A 25,591-nucleotide genomic window follows, 5' to 3' on the forward strand; every position below is an offset into this window, starting at 1 on the left:
CAGTAGAGTTACTGCTTTAAATACATTCTCCAATCATATTAACCTTAGGGAAGATGCTGTACCACCTCTCAGACCAGAAATTGCAGATAGAAGAAATTCATCTTTCACATCCATATTTCATATAGATGAATGGAAGGGAAGTAACTCTTTCCAGCTCTTCCCCTTTACTTATCACCACATTTGGGTGGCTATGGTTGTTTACCAGTATTTAGCTTTGGCTTAGTACAACATGCATTATATTTCATACCTCTCACAGAATCTAAGTTAATCTTGTGGATTATTAACTAAGTCACTATAATATTGGTTGTAAAGGTATTTGCTTCATGTTGCAATCATTATTTCAGAAAATATGTTGATATTTATGTTGATTTCATGCAGTTGTGGACTTGGTTCTCATCTTTTGCTCCAACTCAGTATCAGTTAGTGCCTGTTGTTGATTGAGCATTCTGCTAATTTCTCTGTCAAATACATTACCCAGCCATTTTACCATTAGGAATTGTGTTCAGCTACCTCCAGAAAATCTGCCTTAGTTAGAAGACAAAAAATGTCTTTCCATCAGTATATGATATGGATGAAAGGGGAATAACATTTGCAGATTATCTGCCAGGATTCCTGCTCAATGGCCACTGTATTTTGTATGCTGTCATTTTCAAACTTCTGTTTGCAGCTGTTAACAGTGCCTCCAATGAATCCATAAATATTTCTCTAATTTTTACCATCATCTTTTATGGTATTGTAAGTCAGAATGTTGATATAATGGACATAATCACATTTCCATGTTTCATGGTGAATTTATTGTTATTATCCATGTGATATTGATATAACACTGATATGTAATGCCTCTGGCAGGTATATGAGAGAAGTAACAAGTTATACCTCCATGGGTTCTTGAGATTTAATCAGATGTGGTGATGAAGAAAAAGGCCTACAACATGTGCATATGAAATATATTAATAATTAAAAGTAAACCAATCTATCACATTCAGACAACTCACAAAATGACAAGGCACAAAATAATTATAAAACTATCACAATGTAATTTCTAAAAACATAATAGCACCATGTAGTATTCTGATGTACAGTAGTTATTTTCTTAAATACCATTTACAAAATATTGAGTAACTTATTGCACCCAGAAATGTTAAAGTTAACTTCTGGTGAGTGGAACAGAGAACTTATTAGTAGAAATCAGCGGGTGCATATTAGGCACGTGCAATGTAAGCAACTCACATACTACTCACTCACCATACGTACAACAAAACAACACGTATATGGACATTGGACATCTCTGTACCGAATATGTATACTAAATGTAAGAAAACAATAATATAAACACTGGTTTTCAGTCATTACCATTTGCTTAGTTTATTCAAGCTCAGGATGCACACTTCTTACACCATTTTGGTAAATGTGAGTTCAACTATTCATACAGTTCTTTTTGATTTTCTTTTCCCTCTTCATTGGACTGTATATGGCAGCAGACAATCCTTCAAAATTATCACTTGGTAGACTGCTCTGATGGCCTAAGTAGTTAGAGCATCTGCCTTGGATGCAGGATTTCGTGGGTTCGATCCATTGCCAAGTCATACCAATGACTTATAAGAAATGGTACTTGCAGCTGCCTCGCTTGGTGCTCAGGATTATGAGGTTAGTGTTAAGACTGGTTGGCCTGGTGTCAGGATAATGTGACTGGGTGGGACATGATGTTACATGTCTGCAGCATGAAGCCTCAGTGCTAGACATCACTGTAAACTGCTGCACTGCTATGTTTAAAATCCAAATGAGAATTGTTGGTGTCAGGTGTGTTTGATTATTTGACTTTGCCAGCTGGACCAACCAGCAAGTCGTACTTCATATTAACCATTCCATACAATAATGCCCAAGAACAGAACAGAGCAGAGGTCATCAATGGGAGATGACACTCTAGAAGCATTGTTGCTTATTAAATCAAAACCTGGTCATCCATTTGAATGCCAATGCCAGCACTCAGTTGAACAACTACAGAAGTTGATAAGCGCCTACTATGAAATGAATAAGACAAGTCAATGATCCTCATTCCAGCATACATGTAGCACTGAACTTGACACTGCTTTGCTGTAATGTTCATCATCTAAGCTCAACACTGATGATCATTAATAAATTATTTTTAACTGTTACATGTTTCAAATATTGTAAATATGAAATATTTTGCATCATTTTTGCAGTATGGATCATTGTTTGTATTGTCAGTTTGGTTACAAGATGTAATAAAGATGTGCCAGTAATGTTGTGCATTACTATTGGTGTGCACTTGTGAAGAATCATGAAATACTGAAAACATTCCTGAAAATACTGAAAAGCATTATAAGGGGGTACACAGCTCCATGGCTTTAAAATGTGGAAGTTAAAAAAAAATAATAACCATGCTCAGCCTGCAAATCAGTTTAAACTTCACTTTTCCTGTGGCTGTATTTTTAAGGCTACTGACTGCTCTCCAGTACTCCTTCAAGTTATATTCATTCTGAGAAGGAAGTTCCTGACTTGAACTTGATATCTATTCCTGAGTGTCATCCTCAAGGGATTCTTTCTCATCTTGGCTCAGATCCAAAAGCTGTTGGCATGTTTCACCACTGAAAATAAAACAAAATTAAAAAGAGATTAAAACTTGAAATAAACAGTGAGAAATGCATGATGAAGCTCATTTGACTTGTGGCTATGTTGTTTGTTGGAATATGAAGGTATCTGGTTTAAATAAGCTGAAATGTTTCATCATACACATGGACAAGAACATTTTATCATCCCCTTCATCATTTGGTTCATCATTCATGACACTGAGCTTCCGACGCCTCCACATATTAGAGCCTGACTCACACTGTGTTACAAATGCTGGTTTGAATTTGCAATCTCTGAATCTTGACATAATTTTAACCAGTCTAGTAAAATGATCAACCATGAGGAATAGTAAATTTTGATCTGCAAAGTTTCTGCAAGTGCCACGGTGACTTTATTCCATTTTGAACTGTTTTAATTAAGGTCTTCAGATTAAGTGATTTGTTAGAGAAGAAAAATTGCCTCTGTGCGATAGTGTCTGCATATGGCTGGTGGTATCATTTCCTCCTCCATATACTATCTTAAATTCCACTTGGCTTGAAAAATACAGTGCAAACTTAGGACCTTTGCTATTCACCTGTACATGCTTAAACTCAGATTTCCAAGCATTGTTGAACTTCCTGTAAGATTTCCAAGCATTGTTGAACTTCCTGTAAGATTTCCAAGCATTGTTGAACTTCCTGTAAGATTTCCAAGCATTGTTGAACTTCATCTAAGATTTCAAAGCAATGTTGAACTTCATCTAAGATTTCCAAGCATTGTTGAACTTTGTGTAATATTTCCAAGCATTGTTGAACTTCATGTAAGATTTCCAAGCATTGTTGAACTTCATGTAAGATTTCCAAGCATTGTTGAACTTCTTGTAAGATTTCCAAGCATTGTTGAACTTCATGTAAGATTTCCAAGCATTGTTGAACTTCATGTAAGATTTCCATGCATTGTTGAACTTCATGCAAGATTTCCAAGCATTGTTGAACTTCTTGTAAGATTTCCAAGCACTATTGAACTTTTTGTAAGATTTTCGGGCATTGTTGAACTTCTTGTAAGATTTCCAAGCATTGTTGAACTTCATGTATGTTTTCCAAGCATTGTTGAACTCATGTAAGATTTCCAAGCATTGTTGAACTTCATGTAAGATTTCTAGCATTGTTGAACTTCACACAAGATTTCTAAGCATTGTTGAACTTCATGTAAGATTTCCAAGCATTGTTGAATTTCTCGTATGATTTCCATGCATTGTTAAACTTCATGTAAGATTTCCAAGCATTGTTGAACTTCTTGTAAGATTTCCAAGCATTGTTGAATTTCATGTAAGATTTCCAAGCATTGTTGAACTTCTTGTAAGATTTCCAAGCATTGTTGAACTTCACGTAAGATTTCCAAGTATTGTTGAACTTCTTGCAAAATCTCAGCCTTTTCTTTTTTTTAGCATTAGAAGAAAATGCATGTTTCTTTGGTTTAAATTCAGTTGAACAAAAATATAAGTGCTCATGAAATACTCCTTGAAACACATCTTGAACAATGCAATAAGAATCAAACAAGACAAAAGCTAAACACTTGCGTGTTTCTGCCAGAATTAGTTTTTGTTAAGTCTCTCCTCTTTATCTCACCTCTGTGCCAAAGGTCGGCCATTTTTAATAAGATTCAAAATTGGTTGATCCTTATAATGCATAAAACCTCTTACACATGATGCATCAACTCTTCCGATTACAGCAATAAGATAGTCATTTGACTTGACAGTTTTGTTGTGTATGCATGTTTTCCTTCTTATCCATTGACTTCTTTTTTCAATTTTTTTAATCTTGTAATGTTCAGAGCAATAGATTTCAACTAAAAAACATTGCTGTGGCAGTCAGCTATGAAAACTGTATTCTGGTAATACTACTGGCAGACTTGCATTTATGGAGATGACAAGACCTGTCTGTCCATCATGATGAATATGTGATTATTCTTAACATGTCAGAAGCATATTTTCATATTCCTATTCACATGGCATAATGCAGACATTATGTTGGATACCATGGGGTAGCATCGTGTTGGATACCATGGGGTAGTTTAGCAATTTCAGGTCCTTCAATTTTCAATTTGGCCTGATTCTAAGCCCTTTGGCATTAACCAAAACAAAGGACTGCGGCATCTCCCACTACAGGACATACTCATCCACAGCAATGACAGCATACCTGGACATACTATAATAACATGTAGGTGACTCATTTTCAAAGAGGGGGCCCCAAGTAGCTGAGTGGTCTAAAGCGCTCTACGTTATGGATCACTGCCATCTCACCTCTGTCTGTGTGGGTTCAAGTCTCAGATTCGGCTAATGTGGGTATGTGAGAAAGCTTGCCAGTAGCTTCTCATGGGTCGGTGGCTCTTTCCGGGGTTTTCCCAGGTTCTTCCTCCACCATTAATACTGGCCGCCATGTATAGCCTATCGTGTGCTGAAAAATGGCATTAAACCCTACAACAACAACAACAACAACAACAACAACATTTTCAAAGAGATGTGAACTGCTTAATACTGAGTGGTTCCTGTCATAATTAATGGGTACTTTTCCATGATCTCTGACATTGAGACGTAATGGAAGAGATGATATTGACTGACCTTTCTGAATTGTAGGACAGTTTTGACATATCCAAACCAGGCTCCCTCACCTTGTCCTGAAATTGAGCCTATCTTGATATTGACATGACTGAGTTCCTCTAAGTTTGAGACCTTTGCCCCCCCCCCCCCCCATACTGAAGCAGTCATTATTAAACACTTGCTTCCTGATAGCACTAGTTTGATGTTAAAAGTGTGAGTGAATTGAATAAGCTGTCTATGGACCAAAACTACATGCAATTCTGCTCCAGTGGCTCATCCGTATTAATAATGCCAGGTTACCATCAATAGGAAATGAGCAAATAAATATGCTATCTCTCTCTCTACAGTCAGTCCCTCGATAGAGGCAAAACTGCATGACCTAGTCCACACACTGAGACTCTATATGAAGTGCTTTGAAAATATCTGGTGAGGTCATCAAAGTCTTCCATTGTTTAGGCTGCCCAGTCAGTGCAAGTCCTCCATCAATTTTTAGCTTGACCATAGGGCCTTTTAAGTCCAGACACATCATATATTTTTTGGACATGGAAGATCCTTTTTGCCATCAGTCTAAGTTGTAAAATGCCAGTATAGCTGTTGGCCAGCGAGCCAACTGTATTCCACAATCAGTGATAAAAAAATCCATTACTTTATTGTGCCAAGACAAATTATGGCACATGCCCACCCTCTAATGTTACCACCAGTTCAAATTTTTACAGCTTATCCTTTGGGGGGGATATCAAACTGTACACAGGGATAATGGCATTGCCTCATCCCAACATTCTGGGATCTTTTACTCTGATTTTGAAAGAATGTGAGATGATGACAATCCCAACAGCATGTGTGAGGAGAACAGTCCTACAGTACAGCATAAGGAATACAGTTTTAAAGCAGCAGTTGAGGAAATCTACATAGTTCTGCTGATTTCCTTGTGCCCAGCCCCATTAGCCACAAGCCAGGTGTATAAGGTCAAAACTTAAGTGGATGTGGAACATAAAAAGAAACTGCCTTCCTTCCCTCTTCCACAGTCATTGAATGTTTAAAAAAATCTCTAAGTGTCTAACATTACCTTCAGAACCATCTACACCTTTCCCTCGATAACTCATGTACAACGGGTTCCAAAAGCATAGTACACACTATAAGCGAGTGCACGGGTTATCGAGAGACCTCCATAACTATATGAAATGATGCTATCCTCGCTGGACATAGAGAAAACCGCAAATGGGGGGGGGGGAACTGGTCTATTTAATGGCTGTTTTAAAATCACAGTGGTAATAATTGTCAATAAAGCACTTTTTCTAACCAAGTTATTTGTCTTTTTTTTAAAATTACATTTATTTTCAAGATGCCCAACCACTGAGAGATTGTTAACATTATTCCAACTGGTTTCAACAACTGTCACATGTACGGAAAACATTGTGTTATGTTTATGTGTTTTGACACTGCATTATGTTGTTGTTGAGTAGTCTGGTTCCCTGATATGTGTACTTCCTGCTTTGCTCTCTACTATAATGGAATGCAACACAAGGACCATACTAATCAGGGAACCAGACTAGTTATTGATTCAAATTCACAACCAAACAAGGTTCCTTTTATTTAAAAAAAAAACAAAAATGGAATGCTTGGTTCATAAACAGCCGTCATTGTCAAAAGTCAGTTTTTTTTGTTGTTCTTTTAGGAAAATATTGATGCAATGATTTCATTGCAAGTAATAATGAAACTTCTTCCCATTATTAAAACATATCTGTGAAACAGAATTGTATGTCATCAAGTATTTATTTCGCTTGGTTGTCTTGCTAGCTTTAATCACAGTTGTGAATGAGCATGCTAATTTAAGGTAGGTTAACTATATTACATTCACACTCGATCGAGCCTGCTAGCTCTTACGCAGGTTGGATTTGCATGCCTTTTAACTTTCATTTATTTCACCCCCTATATTTGGTACAAAAGACTAATGTTGTAATACAGGGTAAGGTTTTAATTCAGTGCAACAATACAACAAATACCAATCTGATTGCAACAAATATTTATGCAAATTAAGTATCAAAATATCATTGGTACTTAGATCCTCACAGAAACACTCACAATTATAGCTATTACGGTAGATTGACATATTTCACGTTTGAATACAACATTGCACATTGTATTTATGATCATTACACTTAAACCGAACTAAAGGATATAACTAAAACACATTTCACTTGATAAAAAAAACACTTATTTAATTGGTATTTATTTATTCTAGTGCTGCCTTAAGTTTGCATTAGTGCATACTGTTATTTATGGTGTATCAAGAATGTAGTTTGGAAAGAAATTTTAACGAAATGCATGACTTCTTTTTAAAAGTTGATAATTTAATAATGTTAATTCACGTTTCCAGGTCGTATCAACCATTTTTGATGATAAAACAAGAAATATATCAAGGTTTTTTTTTACCAATTTTGATCACGATTGTCTTCAAATTCAACAAATAGGTGTCAAATTATTGGTACTTGCTAGTGAAAAAAATGGGATCCACAACGGACCCCATGTTATACGTGGGTTCACGAATTATCAGGATGCGAGTTACAGAGAGAGTGGTTGTTCTCTCCATGGAAGTATCACACATTCACCATCATTCAGCATTGAGTTGCTATCCTTCGACAAAAGCATTGCAATGGTCACTATTACCAACCTTCTGTTTTGTAAGGTGGATGAAAATGTCTTGCAGCCCTGACTAGTTTGAAGTCAGCATATCCTTACGATGGGCATAAAAGAGCACTTTTGCTGGATTCACCCATTGATTTGCTCTGTCATAAAAAGTCATTTGCTTCCTTTTCTCTTACCCGGGTATTGTCATCTTGGTTTACATAGCTGTCAGTTGTGCTGGTCTGCTCTTAGGAGTGTGATTTATTTTCATATAGGGAAGAATCCTTATTTCCTCAAGGGTAACCATGGTGGGTGTACTCAGCATTGCCATCTCATCTGTTCTCCTAAAATTTACATGATCAGGGAGTGTATTCAAAGGAGAAAGCAAAACATGTTAGCAAATTAAGTTTCTTGAAGAAAACTTACCTAATCACATGTCTATGAAACCCTTCCTCACAGAGGTAGGACTCGAGCTAAAATGGAGTACCTAGCAGTGGTAAAGGGAAGTAAGAGGAATGGTTGGGAAGGGTTCCTTCCCTTTTTCTATATGGAAAGACAAACTTTTTAGTATTTCCATTATTGTTTGATTATTCATGAGGTGGCAAAGCTTCTTCCCAAATGTGATAAGATAAGTATTCATAATTTACTTAAATACTTTATATTTAAACTATCCAGGCAGTAGGCAGAATAGATTGCTCAGATTGGTACATTTTGCATCACTTGTCTGGATATAATATCAGTATACCCGGTAGGTGTCATTCATTTTGCTGAAAATGTCATCACTCTGTGTTTAAACATAATCTTTTCAGTCTTTCAATTTCTGTGGAACTTGCAGTAATGTCATTGTTTATTAATTTACTTTGCATTTATGATTACTTGCTTCTAGAATTTGAATGAAATTGCAAGGCTGGAGTACCAGTCTTTAAAGTAAATATATAAGTATGTAGTTCATCTATGCATGTTATGATGTCCTAAAGGTGCAATTACAAGTTTTGGCTTTTGTATGTCAGCATAACTAAGTCCCAACATTGCAAGTTTTATTTGAATATTACCAGGTTTTGTTTCCTTATCAAGAATACATTTTGTGTCCATTAGGCCCTAGACAGTTGCTAAACATATATGATTGTAAATTTTAAAATATTGATTACAGAAAACATTTCAACCTGCCATTCACTACATTTCCATATTGAAAACTAATTATGTGACCAGATTTAATGATGCCTTTGATACAGTTTACAGTAGAATATAATTTATTGTCTAGACACACGATTCAATTTGATAATCAGTATTGAAGCAGGTGCCCTGTCCCCATTCTACTTCAGCCTTCTCACACAGTTCACATGTCATGTAAATCCATGATTGTCTGAAACTTGTTTATTCCCTACTACTACCTGATGATGAGGGCTGTTCAATATACTAATATTTTTTGAAAATATCCATATAAGTAATTTTTTTATTTTTGTTGATCATTTATATTTTAAATAATAGGCATGAGACTGGTCACCTGAAGCATCAAAACGAGGAACTCCGCCAGAGACTGGAGCGGGCACTGACTAGACTACATGACCTGGAAGAACAGACAGAGCAACATACTCGACTACAGGAGAAGATGAAGGAGAGGGTGAAAATGATGGATGATCATGCCCAGCATCAGGGAACACAGGTAAATTGATAAGTACAATCATACCTTAGTATATGGACTACATGTGAAATCAAACCAAAGATGATAAAATGGGTTAAGATTTGTGATGACTACCTGCTGCCTCATTGTTAGCATGAATCCTAGTCCTCATATTCAGAATATAAAAATGTTTCTCACCAATGCAAAGCATATTTTTCATTCTGCAGTTTCGTAAACTGGGACAAAAGTAGTTTTTAGCTTTTCTGGTCATATACCAGAAGAGTTTATGGGATAGTTTTTTAATTCGTCATCCATCTGTTTGCACTAAACTACCTGAGGTATTGCCATGAAACTTTATGCACATACATGACTTATGGTCTAATTGGTCCTAAATGCAAATGGTGCTGCTCAGACTTCCAATACAGTATCCATGGCAGCCATCATCAAATCACTACTTTACTAAAATGGATGGTCATATCAAAATAGCATTTTGACTAAAAGACTTATTGTGATGTCTAGTTGTCATAAATAATGGTGCCAAAATGATGTCTAGTATGGCCACCATAGCAGCCATCCTGAAAATCTTATCTTTACTCCCCCGAATAGAAAGTCATATTGACACGATGTTCTCACCAAAAGACTTTTTATGATGCATTGTTGGTCCTAGATGACACTGGTGACAATCTTATGTCTAATATGGCTGCCACAGTATCCATCTTGAAAATCATGTTTTCACTACTCTTCTTTAATGGATGAGAATTTTAACATTAATATAAATATTAACTGAAAGACTTCTTATGAATAAATAAAATAAAATGCTGCAGATCTGATGTTCGTTATGACTGCCCCAGTAACTGTCTTAAAAATCTTGTTATTGCTACTCCTTCACTCACACGAACAAAACATATTGCCGTGGGATTTTCACCAGAAGATGTCTAATTGATTCTAAATAAAATTGGTACCACTTGTACATCCAATATGGCTGCCTGTGCATCCATCTTGAAACTCTTGTTATTGCTACTCTTAAATGATTGGTCATATCAACATCGGATATTTACTATAAGACTTATTATGATGTTTAGTTGGTTCAAAATGAAAATGGTGCCACTCAGACATTAAATATAGCCACATCATAATTACTGGTTCTCCTTCTTTAGTTGATCAAAATAGTCTTAATCTGACTAATGATATAGCAACAATTGTCATACGTAAAATATTATTTCTCCTAGATGACTGGTCATATTGACATTGTGCTTTGACCAGATGACATCATGTGATGTCCAGTTGGTTCTGAAAGGAAATCATGCACTATGGCTATCATGGCAGCCTTCTTAAAATCTTGTTATTGTTACTCCTCCAAAATGGAAAATCATATCAGCATGGGATGTTAACCAGTAGACTTCATATAATGCCTTGTTGGTTCTAAATTTAAAATGGTGACATTCTGTTATCCAATATGGCCAAAATAAATTTGACTTAAGTGTTTCACAGCATTCTTTAGAGGAATTATATCCCAGTATTTTCCCTGATCATTTTTTTTTAATTTGACCAAATTTAGCATGCACCATTAAGTTTATAAAACTTTGAATTAGTTTGATTTCTGTCACTGCACATACAGGAGTTATATGGTCCCCTAATTGACTATCCTTTGGGATTGTTTGATTTTAGCAATGTGTGACATGTAGTTTTAAATATGGTTAAAACCTAATAATGAATTTTTTCCAGCATTCCACATTATCATTTAGAACAGTTATGACACCTGATTTTCAATCCACCAGGCTTTGGTTTCTGCAGCATTTTGTTAGCATGGATTGTTGTATTTCAACCAAACTATAGACTGATGAGACCTGGAATGTGCCAGATTACCAGCATTCCACTTTATTTTTACCTGAATGCCCTCTATCATTAACTGTGTTTCCCAACACAGATTCCTCAGTTTAAGACCATACTGAACAGATTGTTTTTAGGAGGGCTCTTTGTAATGCCTTCATGACTAATAGTGCTAGATTTAGATGCCTCAAGGTGAATTTATTTATCTTGAGGTAAAATGCTCATTTACCTAATTCACAGAAAGAGAAAAGGTGGAATAAAATTTGTCTTCATTTCTCCTCTGTCTGTGTTTAGAAGTTGGCTATTCACAAAGTAGGTTAATATAAATATGAAAGTAGCAATGAATTTGAAAATTACTGCCCAATTACAAATCTAGTCTGTCCGTATATTAAAGCTTTGTGGGACTAAAAGAGTTGTCAGAGTGAAAGAAGTGTGCATGTTTGTAGTTTGCATCTTGTTTAATTTTCTATGACTCAGATCAGAGTTGTATTTGCATGGATATTGCCAAGGACGACATTGTATGCTTCCCATCATTACCTTTTAGACTATTCTTAAGTTAAGATTTTTGCCATAGGAAAAATTAATGACTTCCATTTTAATGTAAACTCCTTTTACTAACTTTTCTGCAATAAAGTGATGTGAGATACATCTGTATGTCTAAAATAATGTTGAAATTAACACTGTTCCATGAATGGGATGTTCTCTCTCCTTTTCCTCCATTTGACTATAATTGCATTAAAGCAGCAAACTGATGCCAAGACATGAGTGCTTATTTTCACAGAAATTTATAATGTGAGTAATTGTGTTTTCCAAGCCATAGCAAGAAAAAGAGTGATTTTATTCAACAATTACCGTAAGACCTCATGTGAAATAAGCACAGACACAGTGCTTCATGAAGGGTCAGTGGTATGATCCATGTAACATTCCCATTTTCAGGCTGTTGTACTTATATTTTTTGTTATACATGCCTCAATATTACACGTGTTTTATTGAACATATAAGTTATATTCATGGAACATCTTATCATTGTTGTCATATGTCATTGTGGTGTTATATGATAATATGTAAGTTAATTTTCAAGTTGAATTTTCTGCATTAAAAACATAATTGGGTCAAAATCTTTTAACAGATTCTGGAGCTACTTGCTAAACAAACATCTCTGATGAGAGACAGACAGATACTTGCCAGAGAGTTGGAGTTTCTCCGACGACAAATCACCAAAGCCAATGATGAAGATTTGGATAAATATTTCTCATCAAATAAAAATCTTGTGAATGAAGTCTTACAAAACATGAATGTAGAAGAAAAAGACTTTAGAGAATCCTACATTACTAAATCGAAGGAACATGCAAGGATTGAGGACTTAATAGATGAACAGTAGAATGAGGACGTCTCACTGAGAAAATTGATAAGAAGTTTTTAATGGTTTCCTTAAAGTTGACCCAAAGTAGCAGGGCCAGTAACATTTGTGAAGATGATTTACTTTGTTATCAATAAGTAACTGAAACCTAATTTAGGAGTGCTTAATAGTTACAGAATGGATAGTGTTACAACTCTGTGGTCTTAAACTAAGTAACAGGAAAGAGCAAAAAGCAACACCTGTTTTAAAATTCAAAATATAATTTTATTTCCTTAAAATACAAAAGTGAAAACTTAAAACTAACTTACAGTATGCTGAATAAAATCCTAAATAGTGCTAAAACTCTATCCCAAGTCTAAAAGTATCAAGTATTCCATTGAGATCTATTAGTATTCCAAACTAAGTTCAGGCTATTTAATGTGTCTATAGTCTTGATGAATCACAATTATATAATCCAAAATGTCTTTACATTAGTTCACAATAATTCCAAAGCAACTACAAAATCCTAAACATTTGAGCACTTTGTAATTCCATTTGAATCATTGAAATAAATTAAATCTCTCATCTAAATTAAATACAATGACTCCTCCAAGCCTGATGTTTATGCTAGGAATAATTAATTTTCTGTAAATCATCACTTATTTAAAAACCTAAGATGTAATACAGAAAAATATGAGAGCTGAATATGCAATCTAGACCAGTCTAACTTTATCAGCAAGGTCAGGTACTTTATCAGGTAGCCAATCAGGAATTAGGTTATTCTGGTTTTTCAAGAAAATCCATGATCTAAACTCGAATCTCATCAACATGTTTACTTCTATCCTGAAACTATGTAATGTATTTACTAAATGACCTAATCTTAAAGTACAAACACAACTGTAATGAAAATTAGTATTTAATATGTTACTTACTAAATGACCCTTACAATCTATTATCATGAAAATTAACACACATACTTTAAATATACATTACAGTTGTCTTGTGCTGATTCCCTACAAATTTTCTTTTCTCTCTGGAAGTCATAGAATACAGACTGACAGTTTTTGGAAACTCTTGAAAAACCATGAGATAAGATTTTTCATTTTCCAGGTCTGACAAGAAACAGAAACATTTTTTTCTTTTTTTAAGTTACTGAAATGGTTAAAACCAATTGGATGTCAGTAAATATTGATAGGTTGGTAGCTGTGAGGCGAGAAAGTGGTAAAAGTAAATTTATAAAATAGCTTTAAATGTCGGGAAAGATTTCCACATTCAGTCCAACCATTATCTTCTGCATCTGTTGATTTTATTTTTTACCCATAAAACTTAAAGGGAATCACTTAAAGAACTTGCTGTAGGTATTCAAATTTGCCTTTAAATGCAAGAATCCATTTCAACTATCACAAGCAGATAATCTCCCAAATGCAAGGATTCATTTCATCTATCACAAATAGATAATCCTTCCACAAACACAAAACTTAATCAGAGATTATGTCCCAGGCTGCATGGGAAAATCCTCTTATCACTAAGCATGTTTTCTATAATGCAGTACAATTTCCTTCATTCTCCTGTACTGTTTTTTTATTAGATGTTGTGAAAGACATAATCTTTCTTTTTGTTATGGTCCTTTCCTCAACACCAGTGGGTACTTGACCAATTTTTGTAGCTTTCTGAGTAGTTATAAGGAGCACTGCTCCAGAGTTCCCTTGGTTAGATAAATTAATCAGTCAGATCTTTACAAGAAGAAAAAATGAAGACAGGAATATTTAATAGTGGCAAATTCAAGATTTTGAATATAATAATAATAATAATAATCATAATAATAATTACACCAAATATTTGAAGCAGTAATAAAGATTATTTCCAAGACATGTGACTGTATGCTTTCAGGGGAATGTAGAAAATGTTATTTGTTTCAGAAATAGTATTTGTAAGAAAATTTGTCAGAAATTAATTTTAATGATTGCAAATGGTGTGTAACAAAAAACTATTTGAATACATGGTGTATAGATGATGAAAAATGTAGCTAATATAGAATATTATAGGGAATTAAGACAAATTAGACAACATTTTTCACATTAAGTTTTCAACACAGATTCACTGCCAGAAGGCATTTTTTGTTTGAGTCAAAGCGGCTTTAGGCAAATAGCAAATTATGACCACAGTCTTCTTTGTCATTAACAGGGCTTGAAATTAAATGCTAATCCACTAATCCAAGATAAGGCCCGTCTAATTTTATTTTCTACTACATGGCCAGGACAGGTGGTTTCAGAAAATTTATTTGTTCCACCTACATTTTCATTTGCCCCAAAATTTGCATGCCTTGTCTAGATTTGATGAGATGTATGCATTTTAATCCATAGGAAGAAGAAAAAAAATAATGTCCAACTTAATTGTTTGTTCAAACGGCTTACATTTGTATGCATGATTTCTTGCTCCAATGTGGTAGCACCAGTACCTTAAACAAGAATGGAAATCAGATTCCTCTGATTCTTTTCTGAAGATCTAATCAATTGACAGAACAAAGTCTCATGCCCTCAGCCTGTTCTTGTAATTAGCACCAAGTTCAAAAATATTCTTTGTGGCATAGAAAGTGTTTCCGTATCAGAAAATGGGTTTCTATTTTGAACTAGGTTATAGCTATTACGCTGTGTTGAAGAGAGCTCTCATTTTATATTTTTTTTAAATTTCATTTACTTTAAGTTTGAAAAATGGCCTTTCTTAAAGTAGTGTCAGTTATTCTAATTTCAGGGATTTTTTGCATTTGCAGGCTAGTGTCATTGCATATACTGTGCTGCAGGTTTTTATGAGGTCCAAGACTGTCATGAGACTTGCTTGATTAAATCCCAAGTTTGTCTGTTCTGTTGACAAATACACAAGCAGAATTTCCCAAAAAGAATAATAATTTGCAGCCCAGCATTGTGTTGATATATTTTGCAGTTTATTATGATGTTTTTAAAACATTTCAATTACCTGCAGTTTGTGTATTAAGCAAACTAAACATTATTGACTGTACCTGCCATTACCACCTATCATTATTAGCAAAGGATGAAAGATGGTTCTTAATAAACTCTATGTATAGTTTTGGTGGTCATGTTAATAGCAGTAGGCTTACTTCATCACAGTGCAATTGATGTCTTAGTCTTGCACATCAATCATTCATCTCATATCAGAAAGGCCCACTGACCAGTCTATTCACACAGCTAAAGTTGGTTTCAGTTCGCATCCCAAATTGTATGGGTTGGATATTTGGCTTGACTAATGTGAGAAAGTTTGCCGATAACTTCCCATATATTCTTCCTGGCCCTTTCTCCCCAAGTATATTGACTGTCGTATATAGCTTATGTGTTGAAAAATAGCATTAAACCTCAAAATACCAAACAAAACATCCAGTGCTGTATGCAATCATGTATTAATACAAACAATTTGAAATAAAGATCATGGTAGTTCTTCTAACACATGCTTTAATAATTCCATACCCTTCTTTTCTCTGTTAATGCAGACATTATACATGCAGCAAATCCTCTAATTATCAAGGTGCTCTAAATCTGAAAACAGCCATCGTGTTGTCTCATGATTTCTTCTGGCATGGTATACAGACTCCATTTTCCAGCTCTTCCTGGTTACTGACTATTTCAACAACTTATTTTTTAACATTTTACTGGGTTTTATAAAAAGTTTTTTCCCCCAGAAATAGTAATTCTTTCACTGGAAAAAATGATGACAGCTAATTACGATGCATTCTTCAGTAGCATAGGTTTGTTCAAGGGTGTCCACCCATTCAGGTTCATGTCAGCTACCAGCCTTTCATTTCAAGTGTTGAAATTACCCATACATGAGCTTTGAACCAGCAAAGGTGAATCATATAGTGTTTACATTATTGGAGACAGAAAATAGTATCAAAATATTCAAGCCATCGAAAGAGAAATTTTCTGTTTCCATTGTTTCAGGGTGTTTGCATAAATAGAGTTCTATCTGCAGCATCAGGTAGGGCTGCAGACTTGAACAAATTTCTGGGAGCCCACAATAGCCAGGGGTCCCACCGCCATCACAAGCTTTAATTCATAGAGGCTTATTGTATAATTTTTCCTAGGGCCCACAAATCCTGTCTGCAGCCCTGACATCAGGTACCATTCATGATGCCATTTGAGACCAACTAGGATATTTTATTTCTTTGTCAATCTAGTGATCTCTAATTCAGTTGCGTCTTATGCCTCTTGCACTGTAAACGTCACAGTTTCAAATCTCTCAAACTTCAACATCTTTTCTTAGTTTTACATGAGACATTCAACACAGTCAGTTCCATTGATTTTTTTAAAATCAGGTAAAGAATGATTTTAAAGAAATGTATTAGTGGATTGGCAGTCTTCATTTTTTGCAAGATGTCAGTTAAAATGTCGAGGTAAACAAAATTGATATTGATATATAAAAAATACCTTCATATTCTTACAGTCACCTATACAACGCTATACTCGTGTTCCAATATTAAACAATTGGAGTAAATTGTACTGTTAAGAAATTAGTATTTTGAGATTTATTTACCTCGTACTCCTAGTTGTAACTGTGATATTTGTCTTTATTTGTGTATAGTATTTATAATAAGTGACAGTTATGTAGATATTTCTTGTTTGTTTTGTTTTATTGACATCATATTTACCTTAAAATGTAAGATAACTGTTGCGTATACTAATATGTGTAGAAAAACAAAAACAATTCTGAATTAGTTTTTTAAATAAAACAAGTATTTCAGTTTCTCATGAAAAAACAAAATTTTGTCCGTCTGCTCAATATATTCATATGTATGTATTTTTACAAGTCTGTGCTCTAAAAATAAGTAACAGAAAAGAGTGAACACAACAAGCTTTATAAAATTTAACAAATAATTTATTTCCCTAGAATGCAAAGTGAAAAATGAGAAGAAAAAAACTTACAGTAGTGCGAATTAAATCCAAAAATAATCCAAGAATTATAAAAACAAGTCCTATCAATGAAAAGTTTTAAGTGAATCCTCAGTTCAGATCCCCATGAAATTAAAGATGGAAAGTGATGATGTCTGTAATAACCTTCAGAGTGCAGATGTGTCAACAGTTTCTTGTTGAATCACAGAAGATATTATTCCAGTTTTGAATTCCGTATAAATTCCAGTAAATATCTTTAACCAAGAATGTTGTCAGAGCACTTTTGTATTCCCAGGGAAAATAATCACTTGAATTCAGTAATTTGAAGGAAATAAAAATTCGGCCCAAACTGGTCACACCATAATACAACTTGACAAATCAAGTGTTTTAAGCCCAACTGACAATCATTTATCATAACATCAGTTATACGACAAACTAAGACGCAAAACAGATTCCCAGATGGGGGTCAAGAGTTCATTCTTCTAAAAAAAATAGAAGTTTGTTATCAACTGGCACATGATCAAAATCACGTAGTCCAGGTATGATTGTGACTTGGTGAGTCTTACTCCAAGACAGATTAAAAAAAAAAGTTGTGTACTTGAATAAGAATTTGGTCAACCAGCTCAAACACATATAATCTAATGTACCTATTATTAGTTGTTTACATAAATGGAAAAAAGGTCAATCAGGTCAAGCTGAAATGAACTCAATTTTGGACATGGTCAAGTCCAGTAAATAATGTTACATTATTTATTTTAAATTTAAACTAACAGACAAGTAATTAAATTGAATATACATAACAGTATGTATGTATGTATATAAGGACAATGCTTCTTATTTTGCTTATAGTACAAGCCACACGGGTCATGTAGGCATTCAACACCGAGTATTTCAGTAAAGGTGTCATTTCTTAGAATTTGATTCTACATACCTTTAAGTGAGAAGTATTCACTTCATTTGGATTCTTTTAAATCCATATTCCTTTGGAAGGTCATTATTTAGACGCCCCGATAGGTGCATAAGGCAAATTCAATGTTAAAGTACGTAGACATTTTTGGAAAGGTGTGATCCACTACAACCCGGATTGAATGTCGCACTATGATGTCACAATGAAAGCTACGTATATTGATAAAAAAATTTGTACTATCTTCGATTGTGACAATTCCACTCAACGCGCTCTTATTTTGACCAAAGTTTATTACATGGCCAGCATTGTAAAAGTCCATAGCAATATATAATTTTCGTCTGGAAGTTTTTTGGTGACAGTTAAGGTACCGAACATTCAATAATCAGGATTTAATAGACTTTGGCAAAAGAAAATTAGTGTTACATTTTAAAAGAACAATTTATATTTAATTTAAAATTGTTAAATGTTCATACATGGCCCATGTGACTTGTACTATAGCAGTCAACACAGATGATCCGTCAAGGCCTACTAATCTTATCTAAAAAGGACATCTGTCTGACTCGTTTGTTTGACACAAATATTCTTTTGGCACAAATATACTATCAGCTTAGTGGGTGTACCAGGATATTTATAACTTGAGACTAGTATACAGGTATATATATATATATATATATATATATATATATATATATATATATATATATATATATATATATATATATATATATATATATATATATATATATATATATATATATATATATATATATATATATATATATATATATATATATATATATTCAGTCCCAGAAAAAATGCTAGTCAAATATTAGTAATGGGTCAATATTTACAAACCTAGTCACCCAACATATTTACTTTGATGTACTTGCAAGTATGTTTATCTACTGTAGTGGCATTACATGAATGAGCACACTAGTGGACCTTTAAAGACTGACACCTATGAACTTGATAACAAGGAGGACAATATATAACACCGGAACTGGAAACCCCAGAGAGCTCATAAATATCAGCCGTTATATTTTGGTCATGTTGCACAGTAAGAGTTCCCTTTTGGTCGTGATGCGGGTTGCAGATCAAAGGCACGGCAGTAGTGGCGAACGAGAAATTCTGGCCCTTTTTCCACAAAGTTTTGAATTTTTGGACCAATCCCAATGAAAAATTGTTTCATGGAACTTCTGGGCCTTCAGTGAGAGACCACCTCACTTCACCCCTTGGGCAGTTACGGGGGATGCTTGGGCGGTTGCTACGCCATTGCAGGGTAGAGGTGAATTCCCCGTCAGGCTAGATGTGCTTTGGGATCCTGGGTGGCCAAGTTGTCTCAGGTGCTCGCCTTTACAAAGCAGTGACGGGCCCCTAGTGGCCGAGTGGTCTAAAACGGTCTCCGTTACGGATCACTGCCATCTCACCTCTGTCTGCGTGGGTTCGAGTCTAGGATTCGGCTAATGTGGGTATATGAGAAAGCTTGTCTGTAGCTTCTCGTGGGTCGGTGGTTCTTCCCGGGTTCTTCCTCCACCATTAATACTGGCTGCCATGCATAGCCTATCGTGTGCTAAAAAATTGCGTAAAACCCCACAACAACAACAACAACAAAGCGGTGACATATCACCGCTGCGTGGATTCGAGTCTCAGCTCAGCCAACGTGGGTATGTGAGAAAGCCTGCCATTAGTTTCCAGTGGGTCGGTGCTTCCTCTTGAGGTAAACAGGCAGGCGGGTACCATGTGCTGAAAATGGCATTAAATACACAAAAACAATAGAAAACATTAAATAGTTCTTTGGTTGAATATCTGTAACACTGTTATTTGGGAAACAACAGTTGAAATTTCTTCCTTTCCTATTTTAAAGTAAGATTTTACATTTTGCTAATATATATATATATATATATATATATATATATATATATATATATATATATATATATATATATATATGTGTGTGTGTGTGTGTGTGTGTGTGTGTGTGTGTGTGTATGTATATATGTGTGATTGTGTGTGTGTGTGTGTGTGTGTTTCAGTCTAGCAAGAGATTGCTACCTTTCCAGTCATCCTTAATTTTTAAAAATTTAAGTATTAAAATATGCAAATTAAATAATTATTGTGTTAAACTTTGTAGCAATGAATTTTATATGTACCCTTTGACCAGTCTAATTACTGATTTAAGCTGCTTTCAGATGACATCCAAAATGGTATCTGGCCCCACATGTATACTAATAATAATAATAATAATGCAGAGATGGAAATATTTATAAAGTTCATCTTACATGTGTTTTAACATTTCCAGACCATTCTTTCCCCCCCCCCCCTCATTAAAGCAAACAGTATGTATTGAGCTGATGCATGGTCTGATGTTTTAAACTATTCTTTTATCTTTTATTGTATTTACATTTGAAAACTTATATCTTTACCTTATATCTTCTTGCACTGCATGTTTACATTTTCTTGTAAGGGTCTAGCTTCCTGAATGTTTTTTTTTAAATACAAAGTATAGGCACAGTATAGCCAGAATTATGCTAACTTAAACCGTACCGTAATTTTAGCACGCTCATAGCAATATCAGTGGCGTGTAAAAGTACACATGTGTCTAGTAACATTCACGGACATAATCTGAAAGTTGCCTCCTACTTCACTGTCCGTCAATTTGACCATGTACTTTTCCTTCATCTTTCAAATGATTGGAAATACATTAAACATCTGTAATGAGGCTTAATTTGTCGTCTTCGGTTAAGTACCATACTTGTGACCCAAGGTTTCGCGGGTTCGATACCCACCAAGACTAGCCTGTCTCGGATGCCTCATATCCTTGTGTAAGGCTTTTAGCTGTCATTCCCTTGGCATACACATGGTCAATACTGTGCTAAAAATTATGTTAAAAAAACACCAAAATGTCTTCTTTTGTTGTATTCACTGACCATTTCACTCTCGGTTTTATGACACGTTCAAGTGGTTAGGGTTGTTCTATTCATGAATGAGTCATACAAAAAGCTGGTCAACTCCCAGGTGTACGTTCTACTGCAAATGAAATAAGGGAAATTTTCAAGTCGATACCGTGTGTGTGTGTGTGTGTGTGTGTGTGTTGTAATTCTTGTTGCTTATTGCATCATGTGTATTTTTTCCTCAATATTTGTGATTAGTTTCTTATTCAGTTTTACATCCCTACATCATTTGCAACTTCGAAGTCAATCCTACAGTATATTTTTGTCTAAAAGAAATAACCGAGATGATTTGAATGATTCACGCAACTGTTGCTAGTCTCCTTTATTTTCTCAGAGGGAACTGTACACGCTACTCTTTGAACTGCAGTTTTCCGCCCCATGGTGAGGTTTCCTGACTATCACGTACAAATTAATCAACATGATCTATTATATAATTAAATGGCATGGTGACAATAAGAACTCAAAAAAAAATTATTTCTACAAAATCCATTTTTGATAAATTTTGAACTTAAGTAAATTCTTAGGCATGGCCGCGCTATAATTCCTTTCGAGTTAGATACAGTAATTTTGTTCTCAAAATTGTTGTATTTTCCTACTATGAACATGTTTTCTATATATGCTACCTTGCATGATCGACGTGTAATCTATCAGAAGTGTGAAGGTCATTCACTGAAGCTTGCTTTAGGATTTTACATTTTTGTTTTCTAACACAGTAAGCATAGAGAACAACAAATCAATCAAATCTAAAGAAATTTGTACAAATGACTAGAAAATCCGCAAGATCGTTTACTCAACTGCAAATCTGCACACTTAATGATATTTCATCTGATTGCGGAAAAATCCGTGTTTTTAATTGAATTCGACAGTCACGCTGAGTTCGTCTCCGTTCCATATTTAGCTGATTCCCACTATTCACAAAGGCGTTTATTGTTAACCTAGACTTCAGTTATTTTCACGGCAAATCGCAGGAAAAAAAACCAACAGTTCATACAGAAGTATTGTTATGCCAAGATTACTATAAGTTTTCATACTGTAGCATATAGATAATAATTCATTTTGATATAAATAATTGTACAGTGTTACAACAATCCCCAAATTTGTCTTAAATAAAGTCGGATTAAAGATATTAGTCTTATTAAAAATATGTAAACAGTCACTGAAAGGCAAATAAATAACCCAGTAGCGAAGCAAGAAATTCTGCCCCTAGCCTGCAGAACTTAGTGATGGAGCCCCCCTCCCAATTTATACAAGGTACATGGGAGCAATTTGCGAACCCCACCCTTCCCCCACCCCAGGCAGTTGCTTGGCTTGCTTTGTCAGTTGCTACGTCACTGAAATAATCGTCCTTTATTTAAAAACAGTTGGTTAAATGCGGCCAAGATAACCCTGCCGAGTGAATTTTAATGTATTAAAACATGCGTCATAGAGAACATTACAGGTGAAACAGATAATGAAGAAAACATAGTAAATACTTCGCATACGTGGATGATATCAATATAAATACTAATTCTTTTAAACTTGTACAAGGTCAGTGGTTGGGGAGGGATAACTTGGTTGGTCGAACATTTATAGGCATGTAGGTGAGTAGGTGATAGGTTTTGTAGTGAAAAAGGAAGGGAAGGTGAAGGACGTATTATTTATTATGGCATGTTACATGTAATCACATTCTTTCTTGCTTTGCTTAGCTATCAGCACAATCGAAAATTCGGTCAAGTTAACGTTGTCAGAATAAAACGCACCTGTCTGACTCATTGGTTTGACACACATATTCGACCGACATTTACCTACGTGCCAGGTTTGGTATAACCCTGGGGTTCTTTGTATGTGACAGAGCGTATCGGTAATAACATTTTTCAAATATGAATGGTCCTTAATATATATATATATATATATATATATATATATATATATATATATATATATATATATATATATATATATATATATATATATTTGTTCGTGTTATAAGTAAAGACCATGCTTAAAGTACATGCTTTTATTGTCTAGTCGGTGCGTATGCGCTAAGACTGACGTAACCTTGAACTTACTAAAAGTACCGAAGAGTTATGTCCTCGTTTTGTTTGGCTGACAACTGCTGCACAGTTCCGGTGCCAATTTCGGTCGGGTAGTTCATCATTACATCAGAAATATTGTACCCGGCAAGAAAGAGGTATAGAATATCCTGGTCTCCCATGAAACTCCGCACACGAGGCCATGCAATAAATTTTGAACGGCTGATATCAGTAGCGGAAGTAATACAGAAGTAAATAATAACGAAATAGCCTTAAGTCAGAAGCATCGAAGGAGGCCAGGATGCCAGGCTAGTAATATTGGACCGTCTTTTCCAGTCTGAGCAAGAAAAAATAGCATTGTAATAGTAAAAACTCAAAAGAGCATTGTTCACGACACGGTAGTTACATCAAACGCAACTCAGAATATAATTTGTATTGTGTTTTTGAGTGCCTGGAATGCAAATAATCAGTCACACCTTATAGCAGGGGTGCACAACCTTTTTCGGCCAAGGGCCAGATTGCATTTTCTTGGATCACTTGAGGGCCGAAAACACATTTCTTTAACATAATTACTGTTCACGGGCGAAATTTCTGTGTTGTTTTAATTTGCCATGAGGGCCGGACAGAACTCGTTCGCGGCCCGGATGCGGCCCTCACCTCTGCATTATAGAGTACACAAAAACTTCAACGATTTTATGCGTTAGTCTGGTTCCTGCTTTGTTTGTTCCCTGCACTGCACTTAGCATACTAAGCAGGGAACCAGACTATTTGTGCTTTTGAGTCAGTCACTGCAGAATACTCTTTATGCCGCTTGTTGGTATTTATAGTGTCCTCTTGACCTAAAATGGGCATCCTTAACGAACGTGTATATGATGATACTTAAAGTGTTGTAGAAAATCGCGGATGAATACACTTTAGTACGTGCATCTGATGGCATTTATAATTGGGGGGGGGGGGGGGGGCGGTCCTTTGAATTTGTTTGGGAAATTTTGTGCTTTGTGTGTTTGATAGGCACACTGTTTAGGCACACATTATAAAAGCAGAGGAGATGACAATTTTACTTGCGCAATCAGTTTGGGAATCTGATCAGGTAAAATAATTGTCCATCACACGAGCGATTTTTATTTGTACTACATGAAAGAATACTGTTTTTGAAGAGACAAAAAATGTGATTTCTGGGCCCAAGGGTGTGGTATTCGGCTGTTCGTTTTTCGATAAACTTTCTTTATGAATATTCTTCACGTGATATGTACCCAAGGATACTTTGATATAGTTACTTACAGTACTGCGCACATTCTAAAATAATTATACCAGAGGTAATTTCAAGAAAGTTCTAAAGATAAAACTGAAAATCTGCTTGACTTCCGTGTTAGTTAATGCAAATCAATTTAGATAACACAATATTTTCAATATATTTTGAAGCGTGCTCATGAATTAAATTCCAACGCTTAATCTTTCCATTTGACAAGCTTGTTTCTTTTTATAATTTCGTTTTGATATTATTTTCAGTTCTAAATATTTCTTGCTTAGCCTTCTGTAATTCATGTATATGAAACGTTCCTTCCAGTTATTGGGTATGAAATTCATACCACACGATATTCTTTTGGTTTTCCCTTCTCTTTCCAAAATAGAATTATCATGCAGATTCATTTGAAAAGAATTCATTTACTTTTTTTACTAGCCTCTTGTCGAATCATTGTAATGCTACTGTGCTTGGTGTCATTATATTTATCTATCATTTTCTGCAAGACATATAACTGTTTATAGATAAGTTTACCGTTTACCGTAAATTATTTCCACAAATCGTGTTAGTACTCTTTCTAAACATGTTTTATTTTAAATTAACAACCTTGGTCAACCTATAAATTTTGAGGTTTCCTCACATGTACGATTGTTTCAAAGGCACTGATAAAGTCAGTGCCCGTTTTATTGTGGATTGGTATGCTTCGTGCATATTTATTGAGTATGTCAATAACATTTAGCATATGTTTATATCCTTTATTACGTTTAATAAGTGTTTTCATATGGCATAGATCAGCCCAAAGTATAGAATCTATTTTATCATTTATAATGGGGTGTTGTGAGACTTTATAATTATTGGTTTTTGTAACTCCTCAGCTAATTGTTTAGTCCATTTTCGGCGCGCTCAGCGCCCTTTTTGTCAGTGTTTTTATTATTTGCTTTATCCTAGCTTTATTTGTGATTGGTTCTTGTTACTGTTTTGACGACAGTCTCAGC

At 34.9% G+C, this 25,591-nt stretch overlaps 1 protein-coding gene and 1 long non-coding RNA gene across 2 annotated transcripts in view; one reads left to right on the forward strand and one right to left on the reverse strand.

Annotated features, from left to right (window-relative positions):
• LOC149805643 (serologically defined colon cancer antigen 8 homolog) overlaps positions 1-17,203 on the forward strand; it is a 74,628-nt gene extending 57,425 nt beyond the window's left edge. Inside the window, exons 15-16 of the mRNA XM_089950293.1 lie at positions 9,284-9,458; positions 12,376-17,203. Of these exons, the coding sequence (XP_089806419.1) occupies positions 9,284-9,458; positions 12,376-12,627 (427 nt within the window). The 3' untranslated portion in view covers positions 12,628-17,203. The remainder of the gene's footprint in view (positions 1-9,283; positions 9,459-12,375) is intronic.
• Positions 936-24,055, reverse strand: LOC149805644 (uncharacterized). The gene is made up of 2 exons (XR_016419724.1): positions 23,390-24,055; positions 936-2,609 (listed from the first exon to the last, which is right to left on the reverse strand). It is a non-coding gene; the product is annotated as an uncharacterized LOC149805644 (long non-coding RNA).
• Between the last annotated feature and the right edge of the window lie 1,536 nt (positions 24,056-25,591).

This window comes from Sinohyriopsis cumingii, chromosome 2 (genome assembly GCF_028554795.1).
Source record: "Sinohyriopsis cumingii isolate HCF-2022 chromosome 2, ASM2855479v2, whole genome shotgun sequence".
In the NCBI taxonomy this organism is placed as follows: domain Eukaryota; kingdom Metazoa; phylum Mollusca; class Bivalvia; order Unionida; family Unionidae; genus Sinohyriopsis; species Sinohyriopsis cumingii.